The sequence below is a fragment of the Paramacrobiotus metropolitanus genome, unplaced genomic scaffold (genome assembly GCF_019649055.1).
Source record: "Paramacrobiotus metropolitanus isolate TYO unplaced genomic scaffold, Prichtersi_v1.0 Parri_scaffold0000024, whole genome shotgun sequence".
In the NCBI taxonomy this organism is placed as follows: domain Eukaryota; kingdom Metazoa; phylum Tardigrada; class Eutardigrada; order Parachela; family Macrobiotidae; genus Paramacrobiotus; species Paramacrobiotus metropolitanus.
The window spans coordinates 1029871-1047667 of record NW_026570244.1 but is presented as its reverse complement, the minus strand read 5'-3'; the positions used below and the strand labels follow the sequence as shown (position 1 = coordinate 1047667).

General features: G+C 51.5%; 3 protein-coding genes across 4 annotated transcripts; 1 reads left to right on the top strand and 2 right to left on the bottom strand.

The window, feature by feature from the left end:
• Positions 1–26: 26 nt before the first annotated feature.
• Positions 27–1714, top strand: LOC129587334 (U6 snRNA-associated Sm-like protein LSm1). Its single transcript, XM_055481037.1, has 3 exons — positions 27–717; positions 895–995; positions 1242–1714. The coding sequence occupies exons 1-3, from the start codon at positions 569–571 to the stop codon at positions 1448–1450; spliced, it is 459 nt and encodes a 152-aa protein (XP_055337012.1). The 5' UTR covers positions 27–568; the 3' UTR covers positions 1451–1714.
• Positions 1715–2506: 792 nt separating this feature from the next.
• LOC129587323 (disks large-associated protein 4-like) lies at positions 2507–12616 on the bottom strand. 2 transcript variants are annotated; one of them, XM_055481019.1, is made up of 8 exons: positions 11660–12616; positions 8244–8299; positions 7716–8147; positions 5247–6125; positions 4610–5171; positions 4282–4373; positions 3560–4081; positions 2507–2970 (listed from the first exon to the last, which is right to left on the bottom strand). In XM_055481019.1, the coding sequence occupies exons 3-8, from the start codon at positions 8064–8066 to the stop codon at positions 2962–2964; spliced, it is 2415 nt and encodes an 804-aa protein (XP_055336994.1). In that variant the 5' UTR covers positions 8067–8147; positions 8244–8299; positions 11660–12616; the 3' UTR covers positions 2507–2961. The 2 variants fall into 2 exon arrangements, with proteins under 2 accessions (XP_055336994.1, XP_055336993.1); XM_055481018.1 differs by lacking the exon at positions 11660–12616 and adding an exon at positions 10749–10951.
• A 2465-nt stretch (positions 12617–15081) lies between these two features.
• On the bottom strand, positions 15082–17666 carry LOC129587264 (leukocyte elastase inhibitor-like). The gene is made up of 2 exons (XM_055480905.1): positions 15549–17666; positions 15082–15404 (listed from the first exon to the last, which is right to left on the bottom strand). Exons 1-2 carry the CDS (start codon positions 16606–16608, stop codon positions 15214–15216), a joined length of 1251 nt encoding a protein of 416 aa, XP_055336880.1. The 5' UTR covers positions 16609–17666; the 3' UTR covers positions 15082–15213.
• Positions 17667–17797: the final 131 nt, after the last annotated feature.

Below are 17797 nucleotides of genomic sequence, written 5' to 3'. Positions count from 1 at the left end.
AGTACGTAACAGAATTTAATGGTGGATTCTGGAAATTGTGCGATTTGCATCATGCATGCTGGGCCAGCTGGTTCGATATTTGAATAAGTACTTGTTTTCTGATTGTAATCGAATAATTTGTACATGTGGTGGGTTAGTCTTGTGGACGAGCCAGTATGTATTGTTAGTGATGGTTAACTGCTGGATGGAGCGCAGTGTGTAGGAGCGGACAGGCAGCTGCTGAAACGGTGCTGACAGGTCTTGGCTGTGGCGACCCAGAATTGCAGACTGCGTTGGCTTCTGTCCGCGGTTGTCCCTGCTGCGCGTGTTGATGGTTGGCTCGCCAGGAGCGCAGTGCAGCAGGCCATATTGCATTGAGAGTGCGCGCGGAGATCGCTGAATTCTTCATCTTCCCCTGCCCTTGTGTCCCGGGCCAAGATGAGCCAGCCCCCCAACCACCCCTTGCACCCCCTGCACCCCCGCCCCGGCAACGCAGGACGCGGGCCTTCCGGCAGTCCCTCCTCCCAGCCGCAGCCGCGCTCCCCCTTCGGCCCGCAGCAGCCCTTCCACCAGCAACAGCAACAGCGCTATGAGCGCGCCCCCGGCCAGGGGCCGCCCCTGCCGCGGCCCCCCCAACGTCAACGTCCTCCCGGGGACGGCGCATCTGTGCTACGAGCTGGACAAGAAGCTCCTTGTCTGGCTGCGCGACGGCCGCACCTTCCTTGGCTGCCTCAAAAGGTAGGAAAAACCCATCGTATTTCAGGGAATGTGGAAACGCGCAGTTTAGCATGCACTAGTGAAACTGAACGCCAGCACTCGTAGCGTTGTCTCGTGTGTTATTTACGCGAATTAATGCGATCATACTTCGACTGCACCATGTTAGCTAGTGCCTGTGACGTGGTGGTTATTTTGCAGTGTGGACCAGTTTGGGAATTTGGTCCTGTCGGACACCATCGAGCGCATCTACGTCGGCCTGGAGTACGGCGACATCCAGCGCGGAATCTTCATCTTGCGCGGTACGTTCATTTACAGCTGGCATCGCTGGGCGGCCAGCCACAGCGCTGTCATTGCCTGTGTAATTGTGACTGCGGACCGTGGGCGGACGGCCATAGCGCTGCAATTAGCATGACATAAATCAGTTAATTACAACAGAAAATGCGTTAAAATGCGCCACTAAAATGAAAAATATTGAATCAATTGAGTGAAATCGATTAAGTAATAGAATAATCATTCAATTAAATGAAAGCGTGTGTAATTGGCAGGGGAGAACGTGATCCTGGTGGGGGAGTGGGACGCGGAGCGGGAGCGGGCGGCGGGCACGCGCTGCTGCGAGATCGGCTACATCCTGGCCAAGCAGGCCGCCGAGGAGGAGCAGCGCCACCAGCAGCGCGCCGCCCTCAAGAAGGCGCTGCGCCAGCGCGGCCTCTCGGCCCTCAACGACGAGTCCGGCCTCGGCGACGACCACTTCTGACCGTGCTGGCATTCTCCTCGTCCGGCCTTTTCCCCAGACCAGCCGCTGCTTTTTTTCTCCTTTTCCTTAAGATGCCCGTTCAGCTGTCGACAGCGTCGAGTCTCTCTGTGTTTGCTCGTTTGTCTCCATCATGCGCATGTGCAGTTTGACCATTTGTACAACTACGTTGAATCGTTTTATAGCTACATTCACAATAATAACTGCTGTATGGCTATGCAAGTACTGTATGTTCACGTTTAAACTGGTAATAAAGCATTTATCGAACTATATTACGTTTAAACACATAAACATCATCAGAGCAATATGTCGTATTATAACCAGTTTTTAAATTCAAAAACCACTTATGGCTAAACAGTCACCCGAATTGCCGGATCAAAAAGGTCAAAGTCATAGTAAAAGTGGTATTAATCTATCTCAGCCCAATCCGCTAGCTAGGGTGGTCGTCCGGCGTCTCCTGCCGTGCGCATGCGTATATATATATATATATATATATGCCTCCGCAAGTGCACTGTCGTTGATAGACGATGCAGTTCTCGCATGCAATCTGGCATATATATTTTTGTAGATCCTAGATCATATATGCCAGCGCGCAGTGGGGCAGTTTCATTGTTAGCGCGTCCACCGGCACGGCAGAGCCGGATGTTCGACCGCATTAGCCCCAGCGAATTCTTAACCGGCAGATCACAAGGAAAGGTTCAAAGGCGCCGATCCTCTGCTTCGACCCATCTCCCTGTGACCTTCCACTGGACAGCAGTGGTGCCGCGGATTTATATTGTGTCAGAGGCCTTTCAGTCCAAGCTTCAAGCCGTTGATGACTGTAATATTATACGAGCAGCCCGGATATATGTGATATGCCGGATATATAGTTATATCTGCATGTATAGCTATGTGTGTGCAACGCGGACACATCACACATGTACTGCCGGTATACTTTAGCTGCTACTCTAAATGTTAGACTATTATCATTTATTACTTATTATTGTTAGTGTAGAATGTTAACTACGATAACTCCACCTCCACTATATTTATATGTACATAATATTATATAGACACTCCTTTTCCCTCTATTTATCCATAATAAAGTCGCCAGCTGGAAAATGCCGCCGAGTGTATGTAAATTCTTTAACAGCGTAAACTCTCGCGCACCGCCACACAACAATTAACCGTGAATAGCCGAAGCGAAGAAACATGAGATACTCAATTACACACAAGTATTAGTGCATTCTTCATACTTCATAGTGAAAAGCAGATCGAAAAATGAGAGAAACTGCCCAAAAAACGGCATTCTTATCCGCCATTCGCCAACATAGAGAAAAGGAAACTACACATCTGTAGGGTTTATACAAAGCATCCGCTGCTCCGCCATCGGTCAACTTAAAGAAAAACACGCACCGAAACGTTTAAGGGGAGAAAATTAAATTTACAAAATTAAAATCCGTCTCCTGACGTTCTGTGTCAATTTTGTTCCGTCCTCCGCAGATCAGATCAAACGCCGACTAACTTCAACTATATCACGTCACCTGCAATCATTCCCAATTTACAAACAGTTTTTTTCTCGATTAACAACGAGCATTTTTAAGCAAAGCATTCGTTCACTTAGTTAAATATTCGCTGAACAGCAATTAGAAAAAAATAAATCTGATAAAATTAACATATGCATTTTAAGCGAATAAAATCCAAACAAACATGCGAGTGCATGAAAATAGCAAATTAAATACAATAGACAAATCAATCAGAAGGAATAAATATACGTTTTTATAAATAAACTAATCAAGTAAATAAAATGAATCAAGTGTTAATAATATACATAATACTGTACATAATATTATACATAATAATATGCAGAATAATATACATGATAATATACATAATAGTATACTTAATAATATACACAATAATATACATAATAATATACACAATAATATCGATATCGATAGTAATAAAAATACATGATAATGTACATTATAATATACATAATAACATACATAATAATACACATAATAATATACATACTAATATCTATATACATAATATACATAATAATCAGTGTTAATCGCTATTTGTGTTGGTTGTATACAGTGCAGATGAGGTCATCAGCAGTCAGTTCACCTGCAGCGTGGCCGCGTTGGCCGGCAGGAAGATGTGCACGTCGTCCTCCGGGGCGGGTGCGAGCTCCTCCGAGCCGGCCACCGAGGGCGCCGAGCTGTCCTCGCTGGAGCCCGAGCCGGAGCCCGAGCCGGAGCCCTGGCGCTTCTCGGCCTCGAAGGCGCGCCGTTTGGCGGCGATGAGCTCGCGGCGCTGCACATCGCGCTCGTTGAGCTGGAACGTCACTTTGGGCTTGGAGCCGCGCCGCTGGCCGCCCGCGCCGGCGCTCAGCAGGACGCCGTGCTGCGGACTCTTGCTAGTGCTGGGCGTGGGCCCCGCCCCCGCGGGCGGTGGCGCCGCGTCGGAGCCGTCGGAGGAGGGCGTCTGGTAGAAGGACAACGCGCCGCCTCCGCTGCTGGCCGCCGCCCGCAGCCGCTCCACCTCGCCGAACATGCGCTCTACGTCCGCCGTCTGGATGGCCATCATCTCCCAGAAGCCCAGCAGGTCCCCCGTCCCCGTCTTCAACGGCTCGTCCTCGCTTTCCTCCTGCACAACCGGCAACAGCGCCATTTATTTTCTATCCATTTATTCTTGTCTTTATTCTGTGTTTATTTTAATTTCACATTTTATCAGATTTTTTCTTACAATTCGTATTAATTAGTTGTTTTGTAATCAATTATTTAGTTCTATTTTTTAGGCGTATTTTTGGCGGCTGTTTCTATTTTCTCCATGACAGCGCAACTTACGATGTTTTTCTGGCAGAGTTTGCGGAATTGTTGGAATTTCTGCGACAGGAGCAGCTGCGTCTTCCCGATAGCGGCACGCAGCTGATCAGCAACTGCAAATACCCCATTCCATCGATTAATAATATTTTTTAAGTCTTACGATATTTTATAATTTTCATCAATATTTTATGATATTTTTTAAACTAAATTTGCTATGTTAATTTTTAAATATTTAAATAATGCAAGCAAAATCATATTAAAATCAAGGTTATGGGTTACAATCACAAAATTAATACATATTTCAATATTAATTTTAGTATGATAAATTTATGGAGACATTTTCACGTACTTTCGTCGTTGAGATCGTTTGTTTGCAGTTGCACGCTGCCTTCATCGCACAGCGCCTGCAACCGCGCGCGCTCTCCCTCCAGCTTCTCCAGGAACTCGTGCCCGGGCTTCCTGACCACCTCCCGCAACCGAGCGGGCTTGGGCGGGGGCGGCGGGGCGTCCAGTCCCACCAACGAGAGATCGCGGTCCTCGGAGGCGGCGCGGCGCACTTCCGGCGGCGCGGCGGAGTGACTGCGCAGCTGGCGCGCCGAGTGCGGCGCCTGGTAGACGTCCTGGCCGGGGCCGGGTGTTCCAGTCGTTCCGCGGCTGGGACTGCGCGGGAAGGACGGCAGCGGCGTGGGGGTCGTCAGGGTGGGCGTGGGCGTGCCGGTGCGGCGGTGCAGGTACTCCTCGCTCTTGCACAGCAGCTGGTTGTAGTCGCGGCTGCTGACCAGTTTGCGCGGCGTGTACAGGTTGCGCGCGCTGTAGCCGTTCAGCGCGCGGCTCAGCTGGATGTACGAGGGAATGTGCCGGTTTAAGTCCGTGTCGCGCGCCTTCACCGCCGCCAGGTAACTCGCCGAACCCTGCGCCGCACGGAAAAACATTCGTTAGCACATTTAGCATCAAACGTATGATTTCCATTTTCCCGGTAGTTGTACCTGAAAATAGTCGGGTATGTTAAAGTCCAGCGGGCGGAACTGGTGCGGCGGCGGTTGCTGCGCCGGCTTTTTCTCGGCGCTTGTATACACCGGTCGCGCACTGGTGCTGCTAGTTTGTGCTTGAAGAGATCCACCGGCCTGCATCGACTGAAAGAACTGGCTGCGCTCGCTCTGACTGCCGCTCGGCGCCGGTTGCGGTGCCGGCTGCGGACTGGCCTGCCGCTTGTCGATGTCGATGTCCACCACCATGGCGCGCCACGGCGACGACGTGGTCACGCCGGTGGCCGGTAGCGTCTTGCTCTTGCTGCTGCTCTTCTCCGTCGTCTCCGACAGATGCACGACGTACTTGCCGCTGCGGAAGTCCGTCTCCTCGCGGGCCTTGGACGGCGCGCGCCCCCCGCGGGCCGCCGTCTCCGGGGGCGGGGCGCCGGTGTGGCGCAGACACTCGGTCATCTCGGCGGAGAACTCGGTGCTGATGCGGCCGTTCTGCAGTTCGCGCAGCGTCGAGCACTCGTCCGGCTCGACGGCGATGTGCGGCGCGGTGTTAACGTTGACGCTGCTGCTGTTGTTGTGCTTCCCGTTCAGGACGGCGCTGTGGACGCTGAGCCCGGCGCTGGGCTGGATGTCCACCGTGTACCACTGCAGCGCCTTCTTGGAGCGGCCGATCTTCGGGGAGAACTTGCGGAGGAAGTCGGCGACGACGGAGACGCCGCCGCCGCTGCTGCGACTGCGCGCCTTCTCCGCCGACTCGTGCGACTGCCGGATGGTGCGCAGGGCCGGTCCGGCGCGTTGGAGAGGTTCCTGCGCCTGCGACTCCCAGTCGGGCTCGATGCGCAGTCGCGGGGTGCTGCGCGGGGTGCTCTCCTGGCTGCGGTAACCCTAAGCCACACGCAAAACACACCACCGTTAATTTGTTAATAATTATTCTAATTTGAATTTGAATTTGAAAAATTAAATTTCAAAAATTATTAATAAACTGATCGAATTAAATCCCGATTTGGTTAAATACTAGTATACTCTCCATATGTACATGTATTCAATTTCTTATGTTTATAAACAGAAATAAATTAGGAAATATTGTAGATTTCAGTTTAAAACACGGCCAAAAATTGTTTGCATTTCCACCCCGAGTGAAGTGGCGCTTCGTTTGTTGACAGTGTAAAATGAGAGCAACCGGTACAAGTTCATTGCCGGCATGTGTCTTAATTTGCGAAACAACTAGCCGAATAAAGCCATCGCAAAGGACGACTGTGTTTTTTTCCCACGCCATGCTAGCTGCACTGCTTGACCTATTGTCCAAGCCGCCTTTACCGCGCAATTAGCATCCAGCCGAGTGAGACACACTGACTATGCAACTCTCAGACAAACAAAATGCAACTCAATCTCTTGTGCACTCATTGCAGACGCCAAAGAATACTAATGTGTCACCTTCAGTCAGCATATAACGCTTCATTTCTCAGTAATCGTATTAATCGGCAAAGCTGTAAAAATGATATAACTTGCAGCCGGTGCAATAAAAGCGGCGATAGTCGTGGAAAGAAAAATGCCGGCGGCATGAAAACACGCACCGGGTTATCAGACACCAGTGCGTCGGCGAGTTTCACTGTATGTACAGCAAAACACGGTTAGTTGATTAGCGGGTGGGGAAGAAAGGGAGAAACGAGTGGGACGGGATGAAGTAGCGCTGCCGGGAAGAGGGAACGGGGAAGACTAGTCAGAGCCAGCGACAACGGCAAACAGTGGCTTAACACTGCTCAGCTGATGCTGGCGGCCGGTATTGACTTAAAGCAGTCGATACAATAGTTTTGTGTCGATATCGCTGCCAGCCCCGCCCCCTTCCCCTCTTCCCTTTCGCGTAACGCTCTCTCTTTTCTTCCGCGCGACATATGCTGCCATATGTCCTGAACAAAATAACGCTTGGCCCGCGCCTGCAAGCGCACCGCGTGCTGCCAAGGGGACGCCGGGAAAGCGAGCGGAAGTCAGCCAGCGGCGGCTGATACACAACAAATCACATCAAATAAATCACGTCACGCTATCTCGCTATCTTAGTGTATGTATATATACGCGACTGGGACTGTTGCTGTCCCCCGAACAGTTAAGCCAAGACGCGCACAGCCAGACACAAAGAGACGAGGGAAGGAAAAGGAGAAAACAACACACAACATACAAGCAGTTCGATCCATAACAGATGACATCAGCGCAGTGTTGACTGGGAAAACAGCTGGCACGACCCGCGGCCAACACACACAGCCAGGGGACACTGCGTAGCGAGTCTAACGTGCAAATCGATCGTCTGACCTGGCTACACGGGGCACAAGACTAATCGAAGCAGCAGCGAAGACACATTACGACGAAAAAAAGGTCTAAGAAAGCTAAGAAATCTAAGAAACTATCAGACACGATCGGGTGCTAATACAGTGTTTGGTTAAGAAAAAAGAAGGGTGTAAAACGGTAAACAGTGGAGCGTACCTGGTTGACGAGGATGCCTTTGATGGGGCGGTCGTTCGCGCGGGCGTCGACCGACGACAACTGCGGCGATCCGGACTGGATGAAGCTGCGGTTGACCTTCAAAGTGCCGAGGCTCGGCTGGCTACTGTGGCTGGTGCTGGGCCCGTCAGGCTCGATCTCCGGGCGATGCAGCTGCGACTGCTGATGCTGCTGCTGCTGTGGCTTGAAGGAATGCTGCGGTGATGCTGCACGGCCTTGGCTGTATTTGCGCCGCTCGTACTCGTAGTCGACGTCGTTGCTGAAGGACACGCTGCTCATGTTGGCGCTGCTCACGCCGTCGCGCTCGATCACCGGGCTCTTCTTGCTCATCATACTCGCAGTCGACGTATGTCGTGTATCACTGATGCAGTGTATCAGTACGCGATCAATCGATACGCAGTGGCCTTGCGATCACTGCAAAGTGCAAACAGCCAGCGGATCACACACGGCGCATCGATTGGTGGATACAGCGCGGTCCCGCCCGCGGGCGTCTTGTACGTACACACTCACCTGTCAACTCACTTCACTCGTGATGTCGTACAGCGCGTCTAGTCACTTTCGTTTACCTGCAAGATTCACACACCGTGACTCAACTTGCGTACGTGTACGTGTAAAAAATACAGAGCGATTTCTGATTCAGCGTGCTATACAGCGCGATGAATATTGACGCAGGTGCAGAGGTGCCGCGCTACTGCTTAACCCCGCGTCACCCACAACGCAGCAATCACAGCGCCGCTATTCCACACACATTGTCAACCCGGTACTGCACTAAGTGCGCCTGACATCACAGTCAAAGGTTAAACGACGCAAACTGCCGTTCTAACATTTTCCGCTACGGACAACTAAACACCGTCCCGTCCGCGTCAAGGCCGCGTCTGGAATAATTAGCACTTCCGGCGACCGGAAGTTGTACCTCTAACGGCCGGGGCGGTGCCGGCCGCTCGGCGCAATCGCCGGTAATTTTCTTGTAATCTTCTCCCGGCACAAATCGCTCAAGAAAACAGGAAAAAAGGGCATTTTTGATCGATACGCCGCTCTCAAGCGGCGCGGTTTGATTATATTGTGATACTCTCAAGTGGCACAGTCAAAAAAATGGCAATCTCTCCCGGACGATTCAATTGAGCAAGATTTGACAGTTAAGTGAGGAAATATGCAGCCGACAGCTGCGCCGCAGCCGGTCACAACAGCGAAACTGGAATGACCGATTACTGGGCTGTATCTTGCCATTGCGCGATATATACATATATGAAAATGTGTGCCAATTCTCAGGCATTCAACACTTTTCTGCATTGCTGATCATGCACCGCGAAACCCACATCAACACACGCATTTTCACGTAAAAACCGGGTGAAAATTATCCGCTTAAATGCGGCATTATTTGCTCACTGGAAATATTTATCAATTATTGGAAAAAATATTTTTGCGGATGCGCTCTAACGGTTTCCGGTTGACCCATCGAAACCGCAATATTTTGCTACAGTTGTCAAAAGTAAAATGCCGGACGCGGTGGGTGACCGCGAATGGAAACGGGTTGTTGAACCAGCCGGATGAAAAAAGCGTAAAGAAAACAAGACAGGAGACGCATCGCGTTTCCTTCGTCAGCACTTATCGCCGGCCCCAATCTCCACAAACACGCACACGCCGATTTATATTTTCTGCCCAACGAGTACACATTACACTGTATATTTTCCCGACCGGCGCGCAAAACAAGAACATGGAAACCTGATCGCCGGCCGCATCAAAACACCCTGTTTACCCGCCAAATCCGTCTGCGTGCTGCCCGGCGCGCATTCAATTACGCCGTCAACTATATAATATTACCCTTGCTCTATTATGCCGCCGACGTGGGAAAAACAGCTTTCCAATCAAAGAAATGCATGTGAATAATTAAACAGCAGCGTTGCTTTCTCACTCACCTAGTTCGACGGAATCTTAACGGCACACGGAGGGAGCGTTGATTAAAAATCGGGGAAAAATAATTATCGAGAGAAATGTCTTACTGGTGATACCGGAAGTCCCGGCTGGCTTTATATACCCCTGCCTGTACCGTTAATTACCGGCGAACAATACCGTGTGAAAGAAAATACTTGAGCGGCATTGTTTAATAGGGAAGACACGGCGAAAATAACCGGCGACAATGGCGGTGCGGCAGCGCGGCGTGCGCCACTGAATGGCGCCGTGGTCCGCTGAGTGGCCGTGCGCAAGCCGGCCGCGTCAGCGCTGCCGCGTTTTCCCGGCAAACACCGGGCGCATCACGCGGACGCCGCTTCCCGCTTCCCGCCGGCCGCTTCCGTCCCAATTTACTCAACAGCCCTTCATCGCTGACAGGCCCGGCCACTCGTGCCGCCGCATCATGCCGATAGCGGCCACTCCACGCTTAATTACTGTACCAACGCAACACTGTAAGACAACCGCGCTCACTCTTTCCGCCGTCATCCAATCAGCGCCAGTGCCCACTGGATAATTTCCCAATCAATTAATTAAATTAAAAAAAAAACTAATAGCAAATTTAATTAAAAAAAAACTTATAGCAAATTTCTACGACTAATTATGCACCATGGAAAAATATACGAAAATTGGGAGAATAATTAAAGGATGATTTATGCAGTCAATTGCAAGTGCCGCTGCACTACACAGACAACAGGCGCCCAACGATGGGAACACCGCCCCGTTCGTGCACAGATAAATCACGGCTGTCAAACGGCGTTTTGCAGCGAAGCGGCGCGCGCGGAATGCCGGTAGTGGCAAATGCCAATTCCCTGCCAGCGCGCCGTCTCTTCATGTATCGCAACAAACAAGCCCGTTAAAGAGCATCCATCACATAGCACGGATAGAACACAGTGTGCATCACACGCCAGCAGCAGTCTTAATTAATAATCCCCATCAATAATCATCCGCTGCAGCCTCATCCTCAATGCTCATCCGCTGATTCCGCTCCCCCGCCAGATCACCTTTCCCGTGCCCTTTGCCCCACCTAATCTCGTTAGCGCCGCTGCATACATATACACTAGTCACCTCGTCAACAAAGACAACAAAACAATCTTCTCCATGTCCGCCGCGCACGGCACCGCGTTAAACACAACCACGTCAAGTCAGAGATTATCCTGACGGCGTAATCGCCGAAATCCAGTAAATGGGATGAGCATTAGGCAAATGTGCAAAAAACGACTCCCTCGAGGTGGCCGCACAGTATATCTGTGTATTACACTTCGAACTGCGCGGCAACGCTCCGCTGCGTGCGTAATGCACTGCGCTCAGCTGTTGGCCCAACAAACAGGCAGCCAGCAATGCGTTGGTATGTGTGCCGGCTCACTCGGTCATCCGATGCCGCTGCGTTGTGCTGCGACGCGATGCCGATACGATGCGAGCGACGGGAACCCCAACGAGTTAATCCCGCTGAAAACAGCTGCAATTGCGTGATGGAGCGGAATGAAAGGCATTACGGCCGGCCAGCCAGGGAGAGGAGCGCAGAGCAGGCCGACCACTCTCATTTCCGCCCTGCCAACATAGCCAACATACACACATATATACGCGTATCCCGTTAAGCGCCGCACGCAACACAGCCCCCACATTACCGGCATACACAACGCAGCACAACGCACACGCTGCTTAAGGCCGGCCCGACAATTGACGGGCTTCCCTCGTGCAGCACAATACCGCCGGCCGTTGTGCGCGGCGTCCCGGGCGCTGGCCGCAGCTGGATGTTGCACAACATCCGCGCCGCGCACGCACGCCCCGCTGCTAACCCTGCCTAGGCCTACCTGCTGTCCTGTCCACCGCAAAAACATTATCCAACTCCGCTAATGCCTCATCAACCGGCGCGCATATATATCCCACTTTACCCTTACCGTCCCAACAGCGGCTTAACTTTTACCGGCTTTTCCCTTCCCCGCAAATGTTAATCGGGATAATGCTGAAAGCCTTACCGGGTACACTGCGTCATCGATTGCGCCAATGACAGGCCGGGTAATCGCTGCCCATCAGCCGCGAAGAATCGGGCCGGGACTAAACTCCCGTCAAGCTTAAGAGAGGCAGGAAGTAGCCTGTGCCTGACGGACACGGATGTATTTCTCGGCGCAATGGCAGTGGCAATGGGGTCACCGGCGCATCCATCAGACTACGGCCGATGAAAATGCAGATGGAGAGGCGATATGCGATATTAATAACCGGCAAACGTATGCGCGTCCACACCGAGCCGGGCCGGGCCCCAACCCAGCGCTGCCGGCCAGATTAAATTCAGATGGAGAAGAGAAGCAATCGGATGAAAATGCCAGCGCAATGGATACGCTCAAGCCGGGCCGCCGGCGCAATTCGCTCTTAACATCCGCTGCCGTGTGGCCCCATCGGTGGCACTGGCTAACAAAACATTAGTACGGTTAGATGTAACCGATTCCCTTTAACGCCAGATAAGACGGAGCAAAGTTTGCCAATGGAACAGGTACACGGCGCTGCGTCTGTGCATTATACGGCAGCTGGCCAAACCGTGAAATGGGCCAATTGTTGACCTAATTTCCGATAACCACAGACACACCCCCATCAACACTTTCAACTACCTGCTACTGTCACGCATCAAACTGACAAAATGTCCACTACACAAGCACTGTTCCAAATAAATTCCCAAAAATGTAGAAAATATTGGAAATAAAACAGGGGAGAATGTGAGGGAAAATGCTATGCTGACCATATGGCCAACTGTATATAAGCAGCGAAAGGGAAAGAAGAGCGGCGGGATGTGATGGTGGCGTGATGGTTGTGCGCAGTTGAGCAGATGAATGGTCGAATGGCCGGGTCGGCAGTTGGCGGATCGGATCGGATCGGAAAGGCCAGAGGCGAGCGCGATCTTTCCGATTCAGATAGAGCGATAAAGAGAGCGAAGTATACAGAGTAGATGCTGATGCGGATTGCGCCGCACGATAGACAAACATTAAACGGCTATAAATTGCCGCGGAATATTACGACAGGATATTATATTCTATTGCAATAAGGACAGACAGACAGACCCATAAACGTATGTACTGCACACTGTGTACAGTCGAAAGGGAGACAGCTTTGCAGCCGGCAAGTGTGGACCGCCTACGTATACTCAGGCTGCAGCCAGCACACTTCGTTGCTGCAGCCAGCAACGAATCTTCACAGCATCTCCGCTGCATAATCAGTGCAATCGCGCAGTATCCCGCTGCGCCCGACCGGCCACGCCAGTGGTAAATGGGTAAATGGCCAATGGACAGCGACAATTTGACGGCGTTTTGCCGCCTTCCTATCTAATATTAGACTGCCTGCATCTTGATATTACACATTTGATCGGCTGGAAAGTAAGCACTTATCGGCAGTCGTAGGTGATTAACAGCCCAATGGGCGCTACAATTTCACACCTCTCTACAGTACACGAATGGACTAAGATATGTACTACACATATCGGGATGTAAAAATTAAAGTACATCCAAAACTTGAGAATTATTTACTGCATCCATGTACAAATAGACGCGCAGATACTTAACTCAGCTGTGTTGTGTGCACATGTTGTCCTAACGGCCCCGAAAATATTAGATAATATTACACGGAAGATCACTAATCACTATCACCGCCGTCGCTGTTTATAAACGGCATGAATCGCTATCACTTTTTACTATTAGACTATTAGTCATCCACTCATTGTGCTCAGTTCAGTCAAATGAAAAACGAACGGAACAAAAACCATTCTACAGCCATTCCGAGCAGCCAGTCCCTGACCTGCACTGCGCAAATGGACTGTCAACAATAACGTATTAACTGATTAATGTAATAGCAAATTTGACCGGCGGTGGAATGCCACTTATGCGAGGTATGCATAACCGTCAACAGCGCCGGCTCAGTTGGCTAACCAGGGAAGGTGACGCGCCCGGCGCAGCAGTCAGCCAGTGACGTATTTAACTGTACATTTGCCAGGGAACATGCCGGGATAAAGGCCAATTAGGGAAAGAAACCAGGAGTTGATTCATATCTGCGCAACGTTCACATTCATAAAGCAGACTGCAGTCGACGGCAGCAGCAAGCACACTAGCGGTGTCCGCTGGCGTACGGCCGCCCACCCACACACTGACAGCTACCTGCACCAGCACGGTGCGAACAGGTATGTACTGTACTGTACAAGAAACGCTGCCAACACACACTCCGTACTGCTTTTCCGAAGCAAGTTTTGTCTGATTAATTGTAACTAGAAGTATTCGATCAGGGAAGTCAAAACAACGGACCTGATTGGTGAGCGGTCGGGCATCAGGGCGAGTTACGTAAAACAGCGCATAATCCGCCAGAAACGACAGCAGCCACTGGCGACTGGCCAGGACAATCTGACATGCAGAATGATATGTACGTCTGGGAGACGCCACACACTGCAATTTCACTGCAGTATTATGAATAGTATCTACGGCACAAATTGACATTCCTCATTCCAGTGCGCACATAATCACAGCCCGATATTATCAAACGGAAACTGATGCAAGTACCTACTGTAACGCTATGGCGCGCAGCCACTACACTACACCATTATGGTGAGGCCTTCAGTGCAGAACGCTAGCTGGAAGCAGTTCCCGGTTTAATTTCTGCTGGGCAGCTACGCATCCCGGAATGAGGCTCTCTGCGGATCTGGGCTACGTCGTTATGGCACCGACCTGACTGCTCCCGTGGAGGGGCCAGCTGCCCCGAACTGGCGAGATCCTCCAAGGCGAAACTGCTTGATATTGATAGGCAAGCCACTGACGTCTCACACGTCACGTTAACCTCCATTTTCCCACCAGATCGTAACAGGCAGCATTTTCACAATTTTCACACATGTGCTGACCAACAGATTCTCCTTTCTCAACGTTTCCTCATTCACTGAACGTAGTATGCTACTGAAACCTGGCTACAATACAAATCCAGATGAAAAACCTTTAAAAACGATCAAACTGCAAGCGACTGAAAATGCCCAATGTCCGACTGGCGATCAGCCACGCTGACTGCACTCTGAACTGGCTGCCCGTGGGCGGCTGACATCACTGCCAAACTTTACTTCCGCTTCCGGCCAGACGTACTTAATTATTATATTTTATTAGTACCGTACCTATAGAATACTTCAGTACGCACTTTTATTATTATGACAGCGTCGCCGTTACTCAAGTTTCTTGATTTGCTACGAGCCTACGATCCATGTTCTAAATTTCTCCCCCGAATGAGTAAATAAACTTGAATGAGAGCTGCAATTTGTCAAATGCTAACACCTTGTGCTCTGAAAGACGTGCCTTTGTCCTTTAGTATACTTGATTATTCGACTACAGCGGCGTATTCTGTGACCTGCAGCTAGCGCTATTTAGGCGTCCACAACAATACGACATTCAAATAGTTATTTTTTGCTGGCATGAATTTCCATTACGCCCGTCCCAACACATTCAACGTGTCGACACTGACAGGCGCACAACATAGAAAAAGAGACAAGAGCGACCGTCGCGGCATAAAAGCCAGCCCTTCAGGAGGAGAGCGTGGGGTCGTTGATGCGGCCGAGGAAGAGGACGAGGTTGGTGGGGTTGTGGCGGATGGCGAAGAGGAAGGGGTGGTCGGCGCGCAACTCCTTCGTCTCGTCCTGCTTGGGCAGCACCGCCGACCGCGAGAAGACCACGCCCGTGGCCGCCGCCGCTTCCGTGCCCTCCTCGTTCACCTCTGCAACACCAGCAAGCGGTCAGTATTGATTCACCCGATTTATTCCAAAATATTACGAATATTGCCGTTAAAAATAAATTAATTACCATTAGTAATTACTAACAATATTTTTAAATGAGGAACAAATTGCATTTGATGTCGTACCGACAAACGCTTTATGGACGACATCGCTGACGCCCAGCCCGGCGGCGTTCTCCGCCATCCCGTCCAGCTCCGCCGGCCCGAACAACCGATTAATCCCCAGACTGCGCAGCGGCTGCACCAGGTCGTAGGCCGTCTCCAGCTTGAACTTGGGCAGCGTCAGCGCCACCAGCCGCATGTCCATCTGGTCCTGCAGCGCCTGCCACGTCCGCACACTCAACCCCCGCTCCAGGGCGGCCAGCCCGTCGACCGCCCGCGGCAGCAGCAGCAGCATGCTCAGCTCCTCGCTGCGGTAGGGGATCTCCACGGCCTGCAGCTGCTCCGTCTCGGCGTAGAACATCCGCCGGCGCGCCGACATCATCTTGGCGTCCAGCTGTTTGGCCGGCGACAGCCAGAAGCGGTGGTCGGCCGTGGCGGCCTTGTCGAACTGGTACTGCCAGTCGGCTTTGAAGTAGATGGCGTTGAGCAGCAGCATCAGCGTCTGCGCGCTGACCATGCCCGGCGCCAGCAGGTTGCGGATGCGGCCGCCCGTGGCGTTGGCCACCCAGGCGTTCATCTCCAGCCGCGCCGGCTCCGCCGCCCCGGCGAAGTCGTAGCGCGCCACCTCCGTGTCGTAGAACTGCCGGAGACTGGCCTGGTAGTCGGGGCGCAGCTGCACGTCCTGCCGCAAGCAGATGCGGTTGGCCAGGCGCAGCTGGTAGGTGCGCGCCGGCTCCGCCTTGAAGATGTCCACCACGGCGGAGTAGGCGCGGTTCAGGTGGTCGGCGCGGGTGCCCAGCACATCGCTGACGCCCAGCGCCCGGCCCAGCTCGTCGCGGGTGGCGTTGACGGCGCCCAGGTAGGTCATGAGGAGGGCGGCGTTAATACTGAGCGGCGAGAAGAACAGGTTGGCGTTGGCGTCGCGGGCGCCGGCCAGCGCCTGGTACAGCGACAGCGCGAAACGGTCGCTGGCCTGCCGCAGCCGATCCACGTCGTTGCTGGGCGACGGCGGCGATGGCGGCGGCGACTGACCCGCCGACCATCCCGCCAACAACAACATTAACACTGTCAACAATCGCAACATGCTGTCCCTTGAGAAAAACAACAAAATGATAGAATAATCAGGGCATGTGATGCTGATGCCGTTCAGGGTCAAATCTGCACATTTTCAACGCGCTGTATATATGCGCTGCATGTACTACAAGATTTTCTTGGCGCATATATGTATCCACAAACTCCAGCACAAGCGCAGAATGAGGGATATATACAGGCGATAAGATCAGTTCGGCTATATTTAGCCCATCACCGACGCACTGGTTGCAACTGGACCGGCAGAACGCGTGCGCTGCAGTCAGGACGCACAAGGATCAAAATACATGAATAATCAGAAGGATCTTAGCAAAGTACGCGAGGGAAGCGCAACTGTAACTGTATCAACTTCTTTCCATCACTCCACGCAGCGCATGATCAATGATCATAATATTATATCGTTGGCGCATGAATCACGCTGATTATTATAATGCATGTATCAGCACGGAAGCCGCCAGTCGGCGCATAATATTACTAGCATGTAGCGCGTAAAAACGGCATAAATAGCCAGGAACTAATTGAGAAAAGACGCGCCGAGCAGCAGAATATGTGATTGCCGCAGCCGCACGTACGCTAGATACAGCACATCGCGTATTATACGGCAGCCACATTAACACCAATTTCCGGTTGGCATTGGCATAGAAATGCATATGAAATGAATAAGCACAGTAACGCACTTGGCCTTGCAATTGCGGAGAAATTCACACGTACCGCACAACAACAGCCCGATCGTGGCCGTCGCTATGCATGGCTAGCTTGCAAATGGCCGGCAAAGAAAACAAGCGAATACGCCAGTGTCAGCGCTGGCGGAAAGCTGACGCGCTGACAATCAGCCGGAACACAACACAACACTTCACACAATTAACGCGCTGCGGCTGCAACACAACGACAAACACAGCCGACACAAAACGGTACCGGCAACTGATTAATCATCACAGGACGCGAAATGTCGTGCGTTATCACCATAAAGGAATCAAAAGCTATCACCAACAAGAAACGATTAAAAAAATACTAAACAATAAAACCCAGTAGAAGGCAGCGGCTAATTTCTAAACTTTAGACACTATCGAAACACCATCTGTGGAATACAACACATTAACAATTATTTTAGTTAAATACTCATCCAAACATTTCCGCTACTTGAAGCTTGAACTTCAAGTTTCTTTTATGCTTTTAGCCGCATA